The 23456-nt window shown below is 48.1% G+C and overlaps 1 protein-coding gene across 1 annotated transcript in view; it reads right to left on the reverse strand.

The window, feature by feature from the left end:
- ehbp1 (EH domain binding protein 1) overlaps nucleotides 1–23456 on the reverse strand; it is a 344316-nt gene that overhangs the window by 53957 nt on the left and 266903 nt on the right. The window contains 2 exon segments of the mRNA XM_090217692.1: nucleotides 21386–21470; nucleotides 21472–21520. Coding sequence (XP_090073818.1) covers nucleotides 21386–21470; nucleotides 21472–21520 — 134 coding nt within the window.

Raw genomic sequence — 23456 nt, forward strand, 5'->3', positions numbered from 1 at the left:
AACTCATGCATTTTTTATGTCTCTGCGTGCAGTTTGAAGGAAGTTGAGGTCGTTTTTGGAGCGATTGCTAACTAGCGTTAGCGCAATGACTGGATGTTTATGGGATCCACTAGCATGAGTTCATCTGACTCTGGGTAAGCATAAAATAGGGCTTAATTGACAAAACCTCTAATTATTCCTTTAACCCCAGTACATGGGTTGAGGGTATACACAAATAAAGTAGCTTTTTGTATAAAAAATAATAATCTATAAATGAAGTGAACATGACATACCAGCCCCAAATGTGACAACGACGCCACCCAACCCTACACATCAACTCAATACACATGTCAAAAACAGTCAACAGTCCTTCTAAATGACTATTTGAATGAGAATGTATTGCTGAAGCCAGCTGTTGGAAGCTGGCTTCAGTAGCCTAGAGTGGTCATAGGTCCACTACAATGGGGAAATAGCCTGGAGAGGTCATAGGTCCACTACAATGGGGAAATAGCCTGGAGTGGTCATAGGCCATTACAATGGGGAAATAGCCTAGAGTGGTCATTGGTCCATTGTAATGGGGAAATAGTCTAGAGTGGTCATAGGTCCATTACAATGAGGAAATGGGCTGGTGTGGTCATAGGTCCATTACAATGAGGAAATGGGCTGGTGTGGTCATAGGTCCACTACAATGGGGAAATAGTCTAGAGTGGTCATAGGTCCACTAAAATGGGGAAATAGGCTAGAGTGGTCATAGGTCCATTACAATGAGGAAATGGGCTGGTGTGGTCATAGGTCCATTACAATGAGGAAATGGGCTGGTGTGGTCATAGGTCCACTACAATGGGGAAATAGTCTAGAGTGGTCATAGGTCCACTAAAATGGGGAAATAGTCTAGAGTGGTCATAGGTCCATTACAATGAGGAAATGGGCTGGTGTGGTCATAGGTCCACTACAATGGGGAAATAGCCTGGAGAGGTCATAGGTCCACTACAATGGGGAAATAGCCTGGAGTGGTCATAGGTCCATTACAATGGGGAAATAGCCTAGAGTGGTCATTGGTCCATTGTAATGGGGAAATAGCCTAGAGTGGTCATAGGTCCACTACAATGAGGAAATGGGCTGGTGTGGTCATAGGTCCACTACAATGGGGAAATAGACTAGAGTGGTCATAGGTCCATTACAATGGGGAAATAGCCTAGAGTGGTCATAGGTCCATTACAATGGGGAAATAGCCTAGAGTGGTCATAGGTCCACTACAATGGGGAAATAGCCTAGAGTGGTCATAGGTCCACTAAAATGGGGAAATAGCCTAGAGTGGTCATAGGTCCACTACAATGGGGAAATAGCCTAGAGTGGTCATAGGTCCACTACAATGGGGAAATAGCCTAGAGTGGTCATAGGTCCACTACAATGGGGAAATAGCCTAGAGTGGTCATAGGTCCACTAAAATGGGGAAATAGCCTAGAGTGGTCATAGGTCCACTACAATGGGGAAATAGCCTAGAGTGGTCATAGGTCCACTACAATGGGGAAATAGCCTGGAGTGGTCATAGGTCCATTACAATGGGGAAATAGCCTGGAGTGGTCATAGGTCCACTACAATGGGGAAATAGTCTAGAGTGGTCATAGGTCCATTACAATGAGGAAATGGGCTGGTGTGGTCATAGGTCCACTACAATGGGGAAATAGCCTAGAGTGGTCATAGGTCCATTACAATGGGGAAATAGCCTGGAGTGGTCATAGGTCCACTACAATGGGGAAATGGTCTAGAGTGGTCATAGGTCCATTACAATGGGGAAATGGCCTGGAGTGGTCATAGGTCCATTACAATGGGGAAATAGTTTAGAGTGGTCATAGGTCCATTACAATGGGAAAATGGCCTGGTGTGGTGATAGGTCCACTACAATGGGGAAATAGTCTAGAGTGGTCATAGGTCCACTACAATGGGGAAATGGGCTGGTGACAACAGCAGAGCTGCGTTCCAAAAGGAACCCTATTCTATATATATATGTAGTGCACTACTTTTAACCAGAGCCATCTGGGGTCCTGGTCAATCTGGTGAAAAGTAGTGCACTACATAGGGAATAGGGTGCAGTTTGGGATTCCCCATAGCATAGCAGCAGGGCCTGTTAGTAAGAGAATAGGGTCATTACCCAGACCAACCCCTGGTCATTACACCATCACTGTTAAAACAACTGAAGCCGTTAGCATGAGAAAAGGACAGTTAACTGACTAGCGTAGCTCAAATACAATTATGTCTTCAGGTCCGCAATTTGGTAAATAAACAGTCATCAATTATGCAAACCCAAACTGTTAAAGACAGAGAACACTATGTACAGCAGTGGCTCTAGATTCTAGATCCAAACTGTTAGTTAAAGACAGAGAGCACGATGTACAGCAGTGGCTCTAGATTCTAGATCCAAACTATGAGTTAAAGACAGAGAACACTATGTACAGCAGTGGCTCTAGATTCTAGATCCAAACTGTTAAAGACAGAGAACACTATGTACAGCAGTGGCTCTAGATTCTAGATCCAAACTGTTAAAGACAGAGAACACTATGTACAGCAGTGGCTCTAGATTCTAGATCCAAACTGTTAAAGACAGAGAACACTATGTACAGCAGTGGCTCTAGATTCTAGAGCCAAACTGTTAGTTAAAGACAGAGAACACTATGTACAGCAGTGGCTCTAGATTCTAGATCCAAACTGTTAAAGACAGGGAGCACTATGTACAGCAGTGGCTCTAGATTCTAGATCCAAACTGTTAAAGACAGGGAGCACTATGTACAGCAGTGGCTCTAGATTCTAGATCCAAACTGTTAAAGACAGGGAGCACTATGTACAGCAGTGGCTCTAGATTCTAGACCCAAACGGTTAGTTAAAGACAGAGAACACTATGTACAGCAGTGGCTCTAGATTCTAGAGCCAAACTGTTAGTTAAAGACAGAGAGCACTATGTACAGCAGTGGCTCTAGATTCTAGATCCAAACTGTTAAAGACAGCGAACACTATGTACAGCAGTGGCTCTAGATTCTAGAGCCAAACTGTTAGTTAAAGACAGAGAACACTATGTACAGCAGTGGCTCTAGATTCTAGATCCAAACTGTTAAAGACAGAGAGCACTATGTACAGCAGTGGCTCTAGATTCTAGATCCAAACTGTTAAAGACAGAGAGCACTATGTACAGCAGTGGCTCTAGATTCTAGAGCCAAACTGTTAGTTAAAGACAGAGAACACTATGTACAGCAGTGGCTCTAGATTCTAGATCCAAACTGTTAAAGACAGAGAACACTATGTACAGCAGTGGCTCTAGATTCTAGATCCAAACTGTTATTTAAAGAGAGAGAACACGATGTACAGCAGTGGCTCTAGATTCTAGAGCCAAACTGTTAGTTAAAGACAGAGAACACTATTTACAGCAGTGGCTCTAGATTCTAGATCCAAACTGTTAGTTAAAGACAGAGAGCACTATGTACAGCAGTGGCTCTAGATTCTAGAGCCAAACTGTTAGTTAAAGACAGAGAACACGATGTACAGCAGTGGCTCTAGATTCTAGAGCCAAACTGTTATTTAAAGACAGAGAGCACTATGTACAGCAGTGGCTCTAGATTCTAGAGCCAAACTGTTATTTAAAGACAGAGAGCACTATGTACAGCAGTGGCTCTAGATTCTAGACCAACAACGTTTTCTTTTCTCTACCAATGCGGATAAGGACTAAGTTTAACATTAACAATATAAGGGTGGATAATAAAACTGATTTAAAAGGCATTTAAATGATTTCTAGCCAAACAAGCGGCTACATTTAAATCAAAGGGACATTTAGTAAGAAGAAGAACTAAGGCCTAAAATAATATAACTGTAAAATAAACAGAATGGAACTCTTGTGTCTTAGTGGCTTTTAGCAGCTGTGTGTGTCGATCTGCCCTGTGTGTGTGTGTGTGTGTGTGTGTAATCCGGCCTGCTCTACTCTGCTATAAGTCTGTTGTTGGCCGTTGGGCCGGGGTCGCAGTGGCGGGGGAGATGAAAGCGTTGTCGGGGACGATGGCAGGACGGTTCAATAAAGAAGAGATTATCATAAGCAGTCATTGTCCCCCAGCCTCTCAGAATAACATGTGTGCGTGAATGTGTGTGTATGCTCATGTGTGTGTGTGTGTGAGGGAGTGTGTATGCTCATGTGTGCGTGAGTGTGTGTGTATGCTCATGTGTGTGTGTGAGTGAGTGTGTATGCTCATGTGTGTGTGTGTGAGTGAGTGTGTATGCTCATGTGTGTGTGTGTGTGTGAGGGAGTGTGTATGCTCATGTGTGTGTGTGTGAGGGAGTGTGTATGCTCATGTGTATGTGTGAGTCTGTGTGTGAGTATTGTACCACAGACATCAGACTAAAGCTAATCGGCCATATCAGTAGCAGGCCCAGAAACAGCCTCAGCCTGCCCTGCTCTGTCTACCCTGCCCTGCTCCGTTTGCCCTGCCCTCTCTGCTCTGTCTGTCCTGTCTGCTCTGTCTGCCAGCAGCTAACTTCAGCTCAGAGTGAACTACAATATATATACAACAGTATGTGGACACCTTTTCAAATTAGTGGATTCAGCTATTTCAGCCACACCCACTGCTGACAGCTGTATAAAATCGAGCACACTGCCATGCGATCTCCATAGACAAACATTGTCAAAAGAATGGCCTTACTGAAGAGCTCACTAACTTTCAACGTGGCACCATCATAGGATGCCACATTTACAACAAGTCAGTTTGTCAAATTTCTGCCCTGCTAGATCTGCCCCCGGTCAACTGCAAGTGCGGTTATTGTGAAGTGGAAACGTCAAGGAGTAACAACGGCTGAGCCACAAAGTGGTAGGCCACACAAGCTCACAGAGCAGGACCGCCGAGTGCTGAAGCACGTAGAGCTCGGTTGCAACACTCACTACAGAGTTCCAAACTGCCTCTGGCAGCAATGTCAGCACAATTAACTGTTCGTCTGAGCTTAATTTAAATGAGTCTCCACGGCTAGAGCTGCCCTGGTTAACGTGATATTTTTTTGGTAGGTCACACAAGCTCACAGAACGGGACAGCGCGTTGAGCGTAACAATCGTCTGTCCTCGGTTGCAACACTCACTATCAATTTCCAAACTGCCGCTGGAAGCAACATCAGCAAGTCAGAACTGTTCATGACATGTGTTTCCACGGCCTGAACAGCCGCAACCAAGCCTAAGATCACCATGTGCAAAGCCAAGCGACGACTGGAGTGGTGTAAAGCACACCGCCATTGGACTCTGGAACAGTGGAAACGTTTTCTCTGGAGTGATGAATCACGCTCACTATCTGGCAGTCCGACGGACTAATCTGGGTTTGGCGGATGCCAGGAGAACGCCACCTGCCCGACTGCATAGTGCCAACTGTAAAGTTTGGTCTAATAATGGTCTGGGGCTGTTTTTCATGGTTCGGTCTCCTTAGTTCCAGTGAAGGGAAATCTTAACACTACACATTACAATGACATTCTAGACGATTCTGTGCTTCCAACTTTGTGGCAACAGTTCGGGAAAGGCCCTTTCCTGTTTCAGCATGACAATGCCCCCGTGCACAAAGTGAGGTCCATACACAAATGGTTTGTCGAGATAGGTGTGGAAGAAATTGACTGGCCTGCACAGAACACCGACCTCACTAATGCTCTTATGGCTGAATGGAAGCAAGTCCCTGCAGCAATGTTCCAACATCTAGTGGAAAGTCTTCCCAGAAGAGTGGAGGCTGTTATAGCAGCAACATTCCAACATCTAGTGGAAAGGCTTCCCAGAAGAGTGGAGACTGTTGTAGCAGCAAAGGGGGGACCAACTCCATATTAATGCCTATGATTTTGGAATGAGATGTTGGATGGGTAGGTGTCCACATACTTTTGGCCATGTAATGTATTTAGAGGAAAGATGGAATACAAACAGAGGGGGAGGGAGAGAATACAGAGGGGGAGGGAGAGAATACAGAGGGGGAGGGAGAGAATACAGAGAGGGCTGAAAAAGAAAAGTCAGAAAGCAAGAAAGTAAGAAGGGGAGAGGAGGGTTCTCAGTGATCATTTCCGTGCCAGTTTAGAAAAGTCTAAATTCCGCGTTGTCTCAGAACAGCAGTGGTTAGTTACCCCCTCTACCCCCTTACCCCTTCCCACCCCCTTCCACTCCCCCTGCCTCCCCCTCTCTCTCCCGGGGACTCCATCCACCCAGCTGGTTTTATCTGAAGATTGTCAGACAATGCCTAGAGGATCCCATCCCCCTAATCTTCCTAAAACCCCCCCTTTCATCCCAACTGGTAAAGAATGATAGAAAAGGACTGCTGACACTGAGCTGGGAAACCACACTGCACATCTGGGAGGGGGGAGGGAGGGAGGGAGGGAGGGAGGGAGGGAGGGAGGGAGAGAGAAAGAGAGATTGTGTTTGTGCGTTAGGGAGGGGGGGGGGGTTGGGGGTAGAGGGTATTGGGGTGTTAGAGTTAGGGAGGGAGGGGGGGGGTTAGTGGTAGAGGGTATTGGGGTGTTGGTGTAGGGTTAGGGAGGGGGGGGTAGGGGTAGAGGGTATTGGGGTGTTGGTGTAGTTAACTAATTAAATAGTTTTGCTGCTCAAACATTAAAATGGCCAAAGAGGAGATTAAGGGGGGGTGGGAGTTTTTACATTTTTAAATCTGTGTTCTGACCCAACAAACCCCCCCACCCCCCAATCCCTGCAGTCACACACACACACACACACACACACACACACACCCCCTTAACTACCAGATTAGTTGGTTTCACCCCTAAAAGGGTTAAAAGGCAATAGGTTTAGGCACATTCCAGAGATTTTTCTCTCCCAAATACAACTGATTTTAAAATGGACTATAAGCACTTAAAGTCAGTGAGTTGTGAACTGCTGTCCATACTAACAACAAATATCTTTAACAATTTACAAATAACCTGGAAGCAACAGCTAAGAGACAACGACTTTTCCAACTAGCCTCATCTCTATTGGCCTGTGAGTTAATTGATTAAACACAATTGAATTAATTTAATTGATTCATCCTTCCTTTCTCCCATCTCTTTTTTGATGTAGAGTCTCCTTGTTTTTTAAAATGCATTTTAAATGCTATGTAATTCTATTATTAAAAAGGTCACTGATGAAAACGTACAAATTCCTCCAAACTCTCCAAAACTTCCCACAGACATATCAGAGAAGCAGACAGACAAGACAACGACTCGTCCATAGCCGTTGACAAGACAACGACTCGGCCATAGCCGTTACCAAGACAACGACTCGGCCATAGCCGTTAACAAGACAACGACTCGGTCATAGCCGTTACCAAGACAACGACTCGGCCATAGCCGTTAACAAGACAACGACTCGGCCATAGCCGTTACCAAGACAACGACTCGTCCATAGCCGTTAACAAGACAACGACTCGTCCATAGCCGTTACAAAGACAACGACTCGTCCATAGCCGTTACCAAGACAACGACTCGTCCATAGCCGTTACCAAGACAACGACTCGGCCATAGCCGTTAACAAGACAACGACTCGGCCATAGCCGTTACCAAGACAACGACTCGGCCATAGCCGTTACCAAGACAACGACTCGGCCATAGCCGTTACCAAGACAACGACTCGGCCATAGCCGTTACCAAGACAACGACTCGGCCATAGCTGTTACCAAGACAACGACTCGGCCATAGCCGTTAACAAGACAACGACTCGTCCATAGCCGTTAACAAGACAACGACTCGTCCATAGCCGTTACCAAGACAACGACTCGTCCATAGCCGTTACCAAGACAACGACTCGGCCATAGCCGTTAACAAGACAACGACTCGTCCATAGCCGTTACAACACAACGACTCGTCCATAGCCGTTACCAAGACAACGACTCGGCCATAGCCGTTAACAAGACAACGACTCATCCATAGCCGTTACCAAGACAACGACTCGTCCATAGCCGTTACCAAGACAACGACTCGGCCATAGCCGTTAACAAGACAACGACTCGTCCATAGCCGTTACCAAGACAACGACTCGGCCATAGCCGTTAACAAGACAACGACTCGTCCATAGCCGTTACAACACAACGACTCGTCCATAGCCGTTACCAAGACAACGACTCGGCCATAGCCGTTAACAAGACAACGACTCGTCCATAGCCGTTAACAAGACAACGACTCGTCCATAGCCGTTACCAAGACAACGACTCGGCCATAGACGTTAACAAGACAACGACTCGTCCATAGCCGTTAACAAGACAACGACTCGTCCATAGCCGTTAACAAGACAACGACTCGTCCATAGCCGTTAACAAGACAACGACTCGTCCATAGCCGTTACCAAGACAACGACTCGTCCATAGCCGTTACAACACAACGACTCGTCCATAGCCGTTACCAAGACAACGACTCGTCCATAGCCGTTACCAAGACAACGACTCGTCCATAGCCGTTACCAAGACAACGACTCGTCCATAGCCGTTACCAAGACAACGACTCGTCCATAGCCGTTACCAAGACAACGACTCGTCCATAGCCGTTACAACACAACGACTCGTCCATAGCCGTTACCAAGACAACGACTCGTCCATAGCCGTTACCAAGACAACGATTCGTCCATAGCCGTTACCAAGACAACGACTCAGCCATAGCCGTTACCAAGACAACGACTCGGCCATAGCCGTTAACAAGACGACGACTCGTCCATAGCCGTTGCAACACATCGACTCGTCCATAGCCGTTACCAAGACAACGACTCGTCCATAGCCGTTACCAAGACAACGACTCGGCCATAGCCGTTACCAAGACAACGACTCGTCCATAGCCGTTACAACACAACGACTCGTCCATAGCCGTTACCAAGACAACGACTCGACCATAGCCGTTACAACACAACGACTCGTCCATAGCCGTTACCAAGACAACGACTCGGCCATAGCCGTTAACAAGACAACGACTCGTCCATAGCCGTTACAACACAACGACTCGTCCATAGCCGTTACCAAGACAACGACTCGGCCATAGCCGTTAACAAGACAACGACTCGTCCATAGCCGTTAACAAGACAACGACTCGTCCATAGCCGTTAACAAGACAACGACTCGTCCATAGCCGTTAACAACACAACGACTCGTCCATAGCCGTTACCAAGACAACGACTCGGCCATAGCCGTTAACAAGACAACGACTCGTCCATAGCCATTACAACACAACGACTTGTCCATAGCCGTTACCAAGACAACGACTCGTCCATAGCCGTTAACAAGACAACGACTCGTCCATAGCCGTTAACCAGACAACGACTCGTCCATAGCCGTTACAACGCAACGACTCGTCCATAGCCGTTACCAAGACAACGACTCGTCCATAGCCGTTACCAAGACAACGACTCGTCCATAGCCGTTAACAAGACAATGACTCGTCCATAGCCGTTAACAAGACAACGACTCGTCCATAGCCGTTAACAAGACAACGACTCGGCCATAGCCTTTAACAAGGCAACGACTCGGCCATAGTCGTTACCAAGACAACGACTCAGTCATAGCTGTTACAAGACAACGACTCAGTCATAGTCGTTACCAAGACAACGACTCAGTCATAGCTGTTACAAGACAACGACTCAGTCATAGCTGTTACAAGACAACGACTCAGTCATAGTCGTTACCAAGACAACGACTCAGTCATAGCTGTTACAAGACAACGACTCGGTCAACGACTTACCTAACCAACATTCATGTACACAAAAAAAACAACGAGAGAGAGAGAGAGAGAGAGAGAGAGAGAGAGAAAAGGCTATGACAACACAACAACAACAACAAAACGAGGGAATGCTGATTACAGTAGACACAACAACCCCTCCCCTCCCTCCCTCCCTCCCTCCCTCCCTCCCTCCCTCCCTCCCTCCCTCCCTCCCTCCCTCCCTCCCTCCCAGAGTATTATAGTGGGAACACTTTTTCTTCTCTTGGTGCTGCCAGATTATACTGGGTATCCCATTAAAGTTGGTGAAATGCCATTCTTGTGTCTTTAAACCCTGGCATACGGGGTGAAGACGAGTCTTGCCTGCAGCTTACAAGGCTCCAGCACGGTGTCATCTGGACATAGTTACATTCATTAATGCTAAGCTTCTTTAGCAGCCATACGTTCCTGAAAGAACTGGAGGTCTGATAATATACCCGAAGCCGCAGACACTGGCTGTGTGTGTGAAGAGAGAGAGAGAGAGAGTCTGTCTGTGTGTGTGTGTTGGTGTGTAACTCAGAGAGTAACGCATCCCTCTCACACCACTCATGTCGCTTCAAAATCAGGGTAACTAGAGGCTGTTGACTACACTAGAGGCTGTTGACTACACTACTACACTAGAGGCTGCTGACTACACTACTACACTAGAGGCTGCTGATAAAACTATTACACTAGAGGCTGTTGACTACACTACTATACTAGAAGCTGCTGACTACACTACTACACTAGAGGCTGCTGACTACACTACTACACTAGAGGCTGTTGACTACACTACTATACTAGAGGCTGCTGACTACACTACTACACTAGAGGCTGCTGATAAAACTATTACACTAGAGGCTGTTGACTACACTACTATACTAGAGGCTGCTGACTACACTACTACACTAGAGGCTGCTGACTACACTACTACACTAGAGGCTGTTGACTACACTACTACACTAGAGACTGCTGACTACACTACTATACTAGAGGCTGCTGACTACACTACTACACTAGAGGCTGCTGACTACACTACTATACTAGAGGCTGCTGACTACACTACCACACTAGAGGCTGCTGACTACACTACTACACTAGAGGCTGCTGACTACACTACTACACTAGAGGCTGCTGACTACACTACTATACTAGAGGCTGCTGACTACACTACTCCACTAGAGGCTGTTGACTACACTACTATACTAGAGGCTGCTGACTACACTAGAGTCTGCTGACTACACTACTACCCTAGAGGCTGCCGACTGCACCACTACCCTAGAGGCTGCCGACTGCGCCATTAGCCTAGAGACTGTTGACTACACTACTACACTAAAGGCTGTTGACGATAATAGAGGCTGCTGACTACACCAGAGGTCGCTGACTACACGAGAGGCTGTTGACTACACTACACAAGAGGCTGTTGACTACACTATACTAGAGGCTGTTGACTACACTACACTAGAGGCTGTTGACTACACTACACAAGAGGCTGTTGACTACACTATACTAGAGGCTGTTGACTACACTACACAAGAGGCTGTTGACTACACTATACTAGAGACTGCTGACTACACTAGAGGCTGCTGACTACACTACACTAGAGGCTGCTGACGACACTACACAAGAGGCTGTTGACAACACTAGAGGCTGCTGACGACACTAGAGGCTGATGACGACACTAGAGGCTGCTGACTACACTAGAGGCTGATGACTACACTAGAGGCTGCTGACTACACTAGAGGCTGCTGACTACACTACACTAGAGGCTGCTGACTACACTACACTAGAGGCTGCTGACTACACTACACTAGAGGCTGCTGACTACACGAGAGGCTGCTGACTACACTAGAGGCTGTTGACTACACTACTACACTAGAGGATGTTGACTACACTACTACACTAGAGGCTGCTGACTACACTAGAGGATGTTGACTATACTAGAGGCTGATGACGACACTAGAGGCTGCTGACTACACTACACAAGAGGCTGTTGACTACACTATACTAGAGGCTGCTGACTACACTACACAAGAGGACGTTGACTACACTACTACACAAGAGGCTGCTGACTACACTAGAGGCTGCTGGCTACACTACACTAGAGGGTGCTGACTACACTACTACACTAGAGGATGTTGACTACACTAGAGGATGTTGACTACACTAGAGGATGTTGACTACACTAGAGGATGTTGACTACACTAGAGGATGTTGACTACACAAAATAATAATAACAAAGAACACTTCATTTATACTGAAGATACAAAACATATTGGTGGCCTGTCCTGTCAGCCTGTCCCGTACGTCTGTGCGTAGGTCTGTCTGTCTGTAGGTCTGCAAGGTGCATTAAGCCATATGGCTGTATCCCCACACACCCACACCCATCTCTGGCTGTATGGCCATATCCCCTCTTCCTCTCGTGTGATGCCTCTGCTCACAGAAAGGGATTAGGCAGCAATAAAACCCAGTGGCAATAATCTCATCATCCTCGAGTGCACTTTTTAAACATCTGTTCATTATGCGCCAGGCTAAAAACTGATTCAAACACACACGCAGTCTGACACACACACACACACACACAGTCTCACACACACACACGCAGTCTCACACACACACGCAGTCACACACACACAGTCACACACACACGCAGTCTCACACACACACACGCAGTCTCACACACACACACACACACACGCAGTCACACACACACACACACACACACACACACACTTCTTGTTTATCGCTTATCTAGAGCGCAGCAGGTGAGGGCGGCTCGGCGCCGTGCTGATCGTCATTCTTTAGATAATTGTGTCCATTGTTACAGGTTATATAGTCATTTGGAATAGGATGTAGGTATAAATAGTCATGTGGGCGAGTGGGGGTGTGTGTGTGTGTAGATAGGTACAGGGGGCAGGTGGGGTCGGGGGCATTCAGAAGAAGGCCAGAGGATTCCAAAACGCTGAATAGAAAACATTTAAATCCTATTCTGTATTTTGAATAGCTGAAATTTCTATAAATGTGATATTTTTCTTTGGGACGAATATCACACAACACAGGACGGATAATACTGATGATGTTGACAGGGCTATTTAGAATGATAACAATACAAAACCATTCAGCTCGAGTACCAAATAAATACTATTCCAAATAAAGACATTAAGTGTTAGATATATATTTGATATCTGAGGCCCCTTAGCGCCACACGGATGAAAAAGGAATCAGTCAAGTTCTGTATTTGATTTAAATGTTTTCTTTCTTAGTGCAACACCTCCATCTGACAGGAAGAGGCAGCGACACCTCCGTCTGACAGGAAGAGGCAGCGACACCTCCGTCTGACAGGAAGAGGCAGCGACACCTCCGTCTAACAGGAAGAGGCAGCGACACCTCCGTCTGACAGGAAGAGGCAGCGACACCTCCGTCTGACAGGAAGAGGCAGCGACACCTCCGTCTGACAGGAAGAGGCAGCGACACCTCCGTCTGACAGGAAGAGGCATAGAAGTAATGAGAACAATAATATCAATGATAGTTATAATAAAGATTAAGATGATGATGATGATGGTAGAAATAGAGACAGTGGACAATGAAGGTATAGAATCAGACACACATATAATTTTACTATTGAAACTCGAAGATTCACCTGATTAAAACAGAGACATTAATTTATTTTAATTATAAATATTATCAATGATAATATGAATTATTATTTTGAACCGCTATGCTGTGAAGGACACACACCAGCCCTGGGGTATCATATTGTAGTTATAATAATAACTAAAATAACAAACTTAAAATATATATATATATATATATATACAGTACCAGTCAAAAGTTGGAACACATCTACTCATTCAATGGTTTTTCTTTATTTTACTATTTCTACATTGTATATTAATAGTGAAGACATCACAACTATGCAATAACACATATGGAATCATGTAGTAACCAAAAAAGTGTTAAATCAAAATATATTTTAGATTCCTCAAAGTTGCCTTGATGGCAGCTTTGCACACTCTTGGCATTCTCTCAACCAGCTTCATGAGGAATGCTGTTCCAACAGCCTGGAAGGAGTTCCCACATATGCTGAGCACTTGTTGGCTGCTTTATCTTCAATCTGCGGTCCAACTCATCCCAAACCATCTCAATTGGGTTGAAGTTGGATGATTGTGGGTCCAGGTCATCTGATTCAGTTCTCCATCACTCTCCTTCTTAATCAAATAGCCCTTACACAGCCTGGGAGGTGTGTTCTGGGTCATTGTCATGTTGAAAATCAAATGATAGTCCCACTAGGCCCAAACCAGATGGGAGGGTGTATCGCTGCAGTATGCTGTGGTAGCCATGCTGGTTAAGTGTAACTTGAATTCTAAACAAATCACTGACAGTGTCACCAACAAAGCACCATCACACCTCCTCCTCCATGCTTCATGGTGGGAACCACACATGCAGAGATCATTCGTTAACATAATCTGCGTCTCACAAAAAAAAAAAATCAAAAATTTGGACTCATCAAACCAAAGGACAAATTTCCACCAGTCTAATGTCCATTGCTCATGTTTCTTGGCCCAAGCAAGTCTCTTCTTCATATTGGTGTCCTTTAGTAGTGGTCTCTTTGCAGCAAGGCCTGACTCACACAGTCTCCTCTGAACAGTTGATGTTGAGATGTGTCTGTTACTTAAACTCTGAAGCATTTATTTGCGCTGCAATTTCTGAGGCTGGTAACTCTGCTGCGGAGGATAAGTTCCTTAGAGGTGACTCTGGGTCTTCCATTCCTGAGGTGGTCCTCAGGGGAACCAGGTTCATCATTGCGCTTGATTGTTTTTGCGACTGCACTTGAAGAAACTTTCAAAGTTCTTGAAATCTTCCGGATTGACTGACCTTCATATCTTAAATTAATGATGGACTGTCGTTGGTCTTTGCTTATTTGAGCTGTTCTTGCTATAATATGGACTTGGTATTTTACCAAATAGGGCTATCTTCTGTATACGACCCCTAACTTGTCACAACAACTGATTGTCTCAAACGCATTATGAAGGAAAGAAATTCCACAAATGAACTTTTAACAAGATACACCTGTTAATTGAAATGCATTCCAGGTGACTACCTCATGGAGCTGGTTGAGAAAATGCCAAGAGTGTACAAAGCTGTCATCAAGGCAAAGGATGGCTATTTGAAGAATCTCAAATATAAAACATATTTTGATTTTTTTAACAGTATTTTGGTTGCTACATGATTCCATATGTGTTATTTCATAGTGCTGATGTCTTCACAGTTATGTAGAAAATAGTAAAAATACAGAAAAACCCTTGAATAAGTAGGTGTGTCCAAACATGTATTAATATTTATTATTCTAACATTCGGTAAACGCTCTCCCAACGTGGTCAACTGCTATGCTGTGAAGGAAACACACCACTCCCGTCAGCCCAGGAATAAAGGTAATGTATCATAGTGATAAAATATGACTTTCGTTATAAATATCATCAATAACTATTTTTATCACCCTAACATTAGGAGAGCGTTCTCCCAACGTTGTGAACTGCTATGCTGTGAAGGACACTCTACTCCCCCCAGTCCCGGAATAACAAGTTCATTAGGCAGAGAGCGGCGCCCCAGGAATTCAAATCCCCCCCCCCCCCGACCCACCGCCGCACTCTGATTGGCTGCCTGGCTTCCGTGCTCTGCGTCGGCACGGCGATGGGGCTCGTTAGAACCCTGCAGTAATTAAGAGCTGTTAGAAAGTGAATTCTCCCAACGCAGATTAGAAAATTAAACTATTTACTGATTACATATTAATACACACACAACAATGGGGCCTGCCATAAGCTTGGAAGGCCACCGAGGAATTAATGGCTGTACTTCATTACCATAAACAATGGAAGCATAGAAAGACAGTTTTATGCCACTCTCTCTTCTGTAATGTGCCTGATATCAGAAGACACTTGACAATTCTTGTTCAATTATCTCTATTATTCAATGTGCTGTGAACTGCCTCCCAGTAAATAAATTAACCACCCCAATTACTTTGTATTCATCTGGGGAGAACCACCGTCTCGTACCGCGTAATAGAAAAAGAGAGAACCGGTGCAGAACTCAGAAAGCATTGCTGGGGGAAGAAACTGGGGAATACGGGGAGAGGAAGAGAGGGAGGGGGAGGAGGGAGAGGGAGGAGGGAGAGGGAGGGGGAGGAGGGAGGGGGAGAGAGAGAGGGAGGGGGAGGAGGGAGAGGGAGGAGGGAGGGGGAGGGGGAGGAGAGAGAGGGAGGGGGAGGAGAGAGGGGGAGGAGAGAGAGGGAGGGGGAGGAGAGAGAGGGAGGGGGAGGAGAGAGAGGGAGGGGGAGGAGAGAGGGGGAGGGGGAGGAGAGAGAGGGAGGGGGAGGAGAGAGGGGGAGGGGGAGGAGAGAGAGGGATGGGGAGGAGAGAGAGGGAGGGGGAGGAGGGAGAGGGAGGAGGGAGGAGGGAGGGGGAGGAGAGAGAGGGAGGGGGAGGAGGGAGGGGGAGGAGAGAGAGGGGGGAGAGAGGGGGAGGAGAGAGAGGGGGGAGAGAGGGGGAGGGGGAGGAGGGAGAGGGAGGGGGAGGAGAGAGAGGGAGGGGGAGGAGAGAGAGGAAATAAAGAGGTGGGAGAGAGAGAAAGAGAGAAGGGAGAGAGAAATAAAGAGGTGGGAGAGAGAGAAATGGATAGGAGAAGGAGAGAGAAAGAGAGAGAGAAATGGAAAGGAGAAGGAGAGAGAAAGAGAGAAGGGAGAGAGAAAGAGAAAGAGAGAAGGGAGAGAGAGAAAGAGAAAGAGAGAAGGAGAGAGAGAAATGGAAAGGAGAAGGAGAGAGAAAGAGAGAAGGGAGAAGGAGAGAGAGAAATGGAAAGGAGGAGAGAGAAAGAGAGAAGGGAGAGAGAAATGGAAAGGAGAAGGAGAGAGAAAGAGAGAAGGGAGAGAGAAATGGAAAGGAGAAGGAGAGAGAAAATAAGAGAGGCAGCGAGAAGGGGAAGAGGGGGAGAGAGAAAAGGAGAGGAGGAAAAGATGGGGGGAAGAAAACGTGTTGAAGAAAACAGATCAGGAATGAGTGAACGGTCTCTTCTGATCCAACCACAAGCCCAAACACACACACACGTTAACAGAACAGTACGCTCCAGAACCAAGTTATTCAGATGTTTTCAGACCTCTAAAGTAGTCTGATGTCAAGATGAGTCTACATGCCATGCTATGGCCCTTCTTAAAGACCCCCCACATGGGACAGGACCAGCTAGACAGACAGAGGCTGCCATGGGACAGGACCAGCTAGACAGACAGGGCCTGCCATGGGACAGGACCAGCTAGACAGACAGGGCCTGCCATGGGACAGGACCAGCTAGACAGGGCCTGCCATGGGACAGGACCAGCTAGACAGACAGGGCCTGCCATGGGACAGGACCAGCTAGACAGGGCCTGCCATGGGACAGGACCAGCTAGACAGACAGGGCCTGCCATGGGACAGGACCAGCTAGACAGACAGGGCCTGCCATGGGACAGGACCAGCTAGACAGGGCCTGCCATGGGACAGGACCAGCTAGACAGACAGGGCCTGCCATGGGACAGGACCAGCTAGACAGGGCCTGCCATGGGACAGGACCAGCTAGACAGACAGGGCCTGCCATGGGACAGGACCATCTAAACAGACAGGGCCTTCAGAAGGTACTCACACCCCTCCACTTTTTCAAAATGTTGTTTTACAGCATGAATTTAAAATGGATTCAATTTAGATTGTTTTGGTCACAACACACAATAATGTCAAAGTGGAATTATGTTTTTCAACATTTTTTACTAATTCATTAAAAATGAGAAGCTGAAATGTCTGGAGTCAATCAGTATTACAGACCTTTGTTATGTCAAGCCTAAAGTTCAGGAGGAAACATGTGCTGAACAAGTCACATAGTAAGTTGGATGGATTCACTCTGTCTGCAATACTAGTGTTCAACGTGATTTAGTAATGACTACCTCATCTCTGTACCCCACACATATAATTATCTGTAAGATCCCTCAGTCGAGCTGTGAATTTCAAACACAGATTCAACCACAAAGACCAGGGAGGTTTTCCAATGCCTCACAAAGAAGGGTTCCTATTGGTAGATGGGTAAATAAAAGCAGACATTGAATATCCCTTTGAGCATGGTGAAGTTATTAATCACACTTTGGATGGTGTATCAATACACCCAGTCACTACACAGATACAGGCGTCCTTCCTAACTCAGTTGCCGGAGAGGAAGGAAACCTCTCAGGGATTTCACCATGAGGCCAATGGTGACTTTAAAACAGTCACAGAGTTTAATGGCGGTGACAGGAGATAACTGAGGATGGATCAACAACATTGTAGTTACTCCACAATACTAAACTAAACGACAGACTGCTTTACCAAGAAGACAGTGAATGTTCCTGAGTGGCACAGGTAAATACGTCAAGATATTTATTACATTTATTTATTTAACAATGACAAGTAGGACGTCTTGGAAAGTCCGTTTTTACTTCTATATTTTACAACTGGAAGTGGGATACCTCCCAGAAACGGCCCTTCAATCAACACGTTGAAAGTGGTGTTGGGGAAGTAGGTGGTGTAACGCCTGGCTCAGTCTGGGGAACGCGACGCAGGCAACGCTAAAGTCATGTGTTCTATTCCCGCTGGGGCCACCTATAGGAAAATGGGTGTCTGCTTTACTGTAAATCTGCTTAATGGCATCACTTCTAATTAAAGTAGGGAGTTAAAACCATCCACTACTTAAACTGATCTGACCTGTTGAGGAGGGAAAGAGAGGAGGAGAGAGGGGGAGGGTAGGAGAGAGGAGCGGAGGAAGAGAGAGAGGAGGAAGATAGAGGGAGGAGAGAGGAGGATAGGAGAGAGGAGGGGAGGAAGAAAGAGGCGAGGAGGGAGGAGGAAGAGAGAGGGGAGGAGGGTAGAGAGACAGGAGGGTAGGAGAGAGGAGGGGAGGAAGAGAGAGGGGAGGAGAGAGGAGGAAGAGAGAGGGAGGAGGGTAGGAGAGAGGAGAGAGGAGGGTAGGAGGAGAGGAGGAAGAGAGAAGGGAGGAGGGGAGGAGAGAGGAGCGGAGGAAGAGAGGAAAAAGGTGAACGAATACCTTTGCAGCCTTCGAGGACCAGGAAGAGAGGGAACTAGAAGAAGCGAATACAAACACCCCCCCCCAACACTCACTCCGTGTTTACCCAAACTACATTTCGTCCATGTCATTGAGTGATGCTACAAGGTGTTCTGGGGACGTATCCGGGGGTGAATTCTTCTCTCTCTGATACTACCAGTATTATTGTGTCGGCAGCGTCCATCCTCCATCCTGCTGCCTCACTACCTGTCTACTATCTGATTATTTACAGGGGGGCTGGCTGGGCTGGAGCTGTGCAATATCAATCTGGCTCAAGGTGTGTGTTTGTGGAAAACAGGGTGTGGTGACAGTGTGTGTGTGTGTGTGTGTGTGTGTGTGTGTGTGTGTGTGTGTGTGTGTGTGTTTTCCAGTAAACAACGTATCCAGCTAAGGCTACTTTATCAGCAGTGGGGGAAAAAACCCTTCAGATTGACACAATGGTATTCCCTCCTACAGGGGTAGAGGATATGGAAAGGATGAGGGAGAGAGAGATGGAGGGAGACAAGGAGGAGTGGATGGTGAGGGAGGGGGAGGGGGAGATGAGAGATGGAGGGATGAGGAGAGAGAGATGGAGGGAGACAAGGAGGGGTGGATGGAGAGGGAGGGGGAGAGAGAGATAGAGGGGGAGAGAGAGAGGGAGGAGAGAAGAGGATAGAGAGAGAGGAAGAGGTGAGAGGGATGGAGGGAGGGAGGCATATGCAACAAACAGAGATGGAGGGAGGGAGAGAGAGAGATGGAGAGAAACAGAGAGAGGAAGAATGTCTCGATATAGGAGGAGCAGTAAAATCCTTAATCCCTCCACCCTGGTGTTGCTTTCTTCCCCCTCTCTTTCTCTCTCTCTTCTCCCCTCTCTCTCCCTCTCTTCTCCCCTCTCTCTTTCTCTCCCTCTCTCTCCTCCCCCTCTCTCTGCCTCTCCCTCTCTCTCCCTCTCTCTTCTCCCCCTCTCGCTCTTCTCCCCCTCTCTCTTCTCTCCCTCTCTCTTCTCCCCCTCTCTCTCTCTTCTCCCCCCTCTCTCTCTCTCTCCTCTCTCTCGCTCTTCTCCCCCTCTCTCGCTCTTATCCCCCCTCTCTCGCTCTTATCCCCCTCTCTCGCTCTTATCCCCTCTCTCTCTCTTCTCCCCCCTCTCTAAACTACTCTATCCCCTCTCTCTCTCGTATCCCCTCTCTCTTTCTTATCCCTCTCTCTCTCTTCTCCCCCTCTCTCTCTTCCCCCTATCTCTCTCCTCCACCCCCTCTCTCCCCTCCCCCCTCTCTCTCTCTCTCCCCTCCCCCTCTCTCTCTTCCCTCCCCCTTTCTATCTCTCCTCCCTCTCTCTCTCTCTCCTCACCCTCTCCTCCCCCCCCTCTCTCTCTCCTCACCCTCTCCTCCCCCTCTCTATCTCTCCTCCCCCTCTCTATCTCTCCTCCCCTCTCTCTCTCTCTCTCCTCACCCTCTCCTCCCCCTCTCTCTCTCTCCTCACCCTCTCCTCCCCCTCTCTATCTCTCCTCCCCCCTCTCTATCTCTCCTCCCCTCTATCTCCCCTCTCTCTTTTCTTCCCTTTTTCCGAAGCCCGCTCTGTTGTGAGGATAAATTGTTTAGTAGCAGTAACAGAATGCTAGATTGCATCCCAAATGGCACCCTATTCCCTATAAAGTGCACTACTTTAGACGGGAGCCCTATGGGAGATCTGGTCAAAAGTAGTGCACAATGTAGGGAATAGGCGTAATTTGTGCCGCAGTCCTATTCTGTTATTTCAGTACAGGACTCAATGGAACCGAGCCCCTTGGCTCAGACACCTGTCTGTTTCAAGTCTCTACAAGGTTACCCATCAGCCAACGCTTTCCAACCACACCAATCAGCCTGTATGGAAGCCAAAAGATCACACTTCTGAGTGTGTGAGTCTGTGTGTGTATGTTGGGTTAAGTGTGTGTGTGTGTGTCGCGCTCTCAGTGTGTGTGTTACCTCTTGCATTATTTTAAATGTCCCCCCTCTCACTTAACCCCCACCAATCATCCACCTCTCCCCTTCTGCTGCATATCATTGAAGACCAGATATGTACTGGGGGAGGGGGGCTATGCATGGCTGAGCACACTGTTCAATGTGAGCTGAGCAGGCTGGCTGGGCTCCCCCCCCCCACTATCAGGCTGGCTGGGGGCTCCCCCCCCCACCACACTGGTGGGACACTATCAGGCCTGGTTATCATTTCCCATGAAGACTCTCTTATCACCCTGGCCCAGAGAGGTCTCCCCTTCTCTCCCACCCTCGCTCTCCCACCATCTATCCTCCTTCTCCCCCTTCTATCACCCTCTACTCCCACTCTCCCCATTTCCTCCCCCCTTTTCATATCCACCAGCCAGCCCCTCGTATCGCCACCTCCCTCCCTCCCTCCCTCCCTCCGTAGCTACACAACATTCACTGCTTCAAAGATTCCACACCGCATCCCAAATGAGACTGTATTTTTGCTTATATAGTGCATTGGAGCTCCATAAAAGTAGTGCACACTACGTAGGGAATAGGGTGTCATTTGGGACACTACAGCCTCACACACACTTCCCCCAACTCCGTGAGAGTTTGTGTGAAACGCTCAATTTGCCAAAACAGTTTTCCAGTGTAATTGGGCTTGGTACCTGTGTCCATGAGATAGCGTAGCCTCTTCTCCACGCGCGCCGCCCGGGCGTCGATGTGGCGCTGCTCACTCTGCAGAGCAGACAGCTACCCCGACAACGTACTGACTGGTGTCTTTGAACGCCTTCTGGTAGAGGGAGAACAGAGAGAAGAGGGGGAGACGGAGGAGAAGAGAGAGAAGGAGGAAGACGAGGAGAAGAGAGAGAAGAGGGGGAGACAAGGAGAAGCAGGAGAAGAGGGGGAGACGAGAGGAGAAGAGAGAGAAGAGGGGGAGACAAGAGGAGAACAGAGAGAAGAGGGGGAGACGGAGAAGACGAGAAGAGGGGGAGACGAGGGAGGACGAGGGGGAGACGGAGGAGAAGAGGGGGAGACGGAGGAGGGAGAGCAGAGAAGGGGGAGACGGAGGAGAAGAGAGAAGAGGGGGAGACAGAGGAGAAGAGAGAGAAGAGGGGGAGACGGAGGAGAAGAGAGAGAAGGGGGAGACGGAGGAGGAAGGAGAAGAGGGGGAGACAAGAGGAGAAGAGAGAAGAGGGGGAGACAGAGGAGAAGAGGGGGAGACGGAGGAGAAGAAGGAGAGAAGGGGGAGACAAGAGGAGAAGAGAGGAGAGAGGGGGAGACAGAGGAGAAGAGGGGGAGACGGAGGAGAAGAGAGAAGAGGGGAGACAGAGGAGAAGAGAGAGAAGAGGGGGAGACGGAGAAGAGAGAAGAGGGGGAGACAGAGGAGAAGAGAGAGAAGAGGGGGGAGACAGAGGAGAAGAGAGGGGGAGACGGAGGAGAAGAGAGAGAAGAGGGGGAGACAGAGGAGAAGAGAGAAGAGGGGGAGACGGAGGAGAAGAGAGAGAGGGGGAGACGGAGGAGAAGAGAGAGAAGAGGGGGAGACGGAGGAGAAGAGAGAGAAGAGGGGGAGACAGAGGAGAAGAGAGAGAAGAGGGGGAGACGGAGGAGAAGAGAGAGAAGAGGGGGAGACAGAGGAGAAGAGAGAGAGGGGGAGACGGAGGGAAGAAAGAGAGGGGGAGACAGAGGAGAAGAGAGAGAAGAGGGGGAGACGGAGGAGAAGAGAGAGAAGAGGGGGAGACGAGGAGAAGGAGAAAAGGGGGAGACGGAGGAGAAGAGAGAGAAGAGGGGGAGACAGAGGAGAAGAGAGAAGAGGGGGAGACGGAGGAGAGAACAGAGAGAAGAGGGGGAGACGGAGGAGAAGAGAGAAGAGAGGGGGAGACGGAGGAGAAGAGAGAGAAGAGGGGGAGACAGAGGAGAAGAGAGGAGAGAGAGGGGGAGACAGAGGAGAAGAGAGAGAAGAGGGGGAGACGGAGGAGAAGAGAGAGAAGAGGGGGAGACGGAGGACAGGAGAAGAGGGGGAGACGGAGGAGAAGAGAGAGAAGAGGGGGAGACAGAGGAGAAGAGAGAGAAGAGGGGGAGACAGAGGAGAAGAGAGAGAAGAGGGGGAGACGGAGGAGAAGAGAGAGAAGAGGGGGAGTACAAGAGGAGAAGAGAGAGAAGGGGGAGACAGAGGAGAAGAGAGAGAAGAGGGGGAGACAAGAGGAGAAGAGAGAGAAGAGGGGGAGACAAGAGGAGAAGAGAGAGAGGGGGAGACAGAGGAGAAGACAGAGAAGAGGGGGAGACGGAGGAGAAGACAGAGAAGAGGGGGAGACGGAGGAGAAGAGAGAGAGAGGGGGAGACAGGAAGAGAAGAGAGAGAAGAGGGGGAGACGGAGGAGAAGAGAGAGAAGAGGGGGAGGCGCAGGAGAGAGAGAGAGAGGGGGAGACGGAAAGAGAAGAGAGAGAGAGAGAGAGACGGAAAAGAGAGAGAGAGAGAAGAGGGGGAGACGGCAAGAGAGAGAGAGAAGAGAGGGGGAGACGGAAGAGAAGAGAGAGAGAAGGGGGAGACGGAAAAGAAAAGAGAAGAGGGGAAATGAGGAGGAGAGAGAGAAGAGGGGGAGATGGAGAGGAGAAGAGAGAGAGAGAAGAGGGGGAGATGGAGGAGAAGAGAGAGAGAAGAGGGGGAGACGGAGGAGAAGAGAGAGAGAAGAGGGGGAGACGGAGGAGAAGAGAGAAGAGGGGGAGACGGAGGAGAAGA

Source organism: Oncorhynchus mykiss, chromosome 23, assembly GCF_057628025.1.
Source record: "Oncorhynchus mykiss isolate SJ-2025 chromosome 23, ASM5762802v1, whole genome shotgun sequence".
In the NCBI taxonomy this organism is placed as follows: Eukaryota; Metazoa; Chordata; class Actinopteri; order Salmoniformes; family Salmonidae; genus Oncorhynchus; species Oncorhynchus mykiss.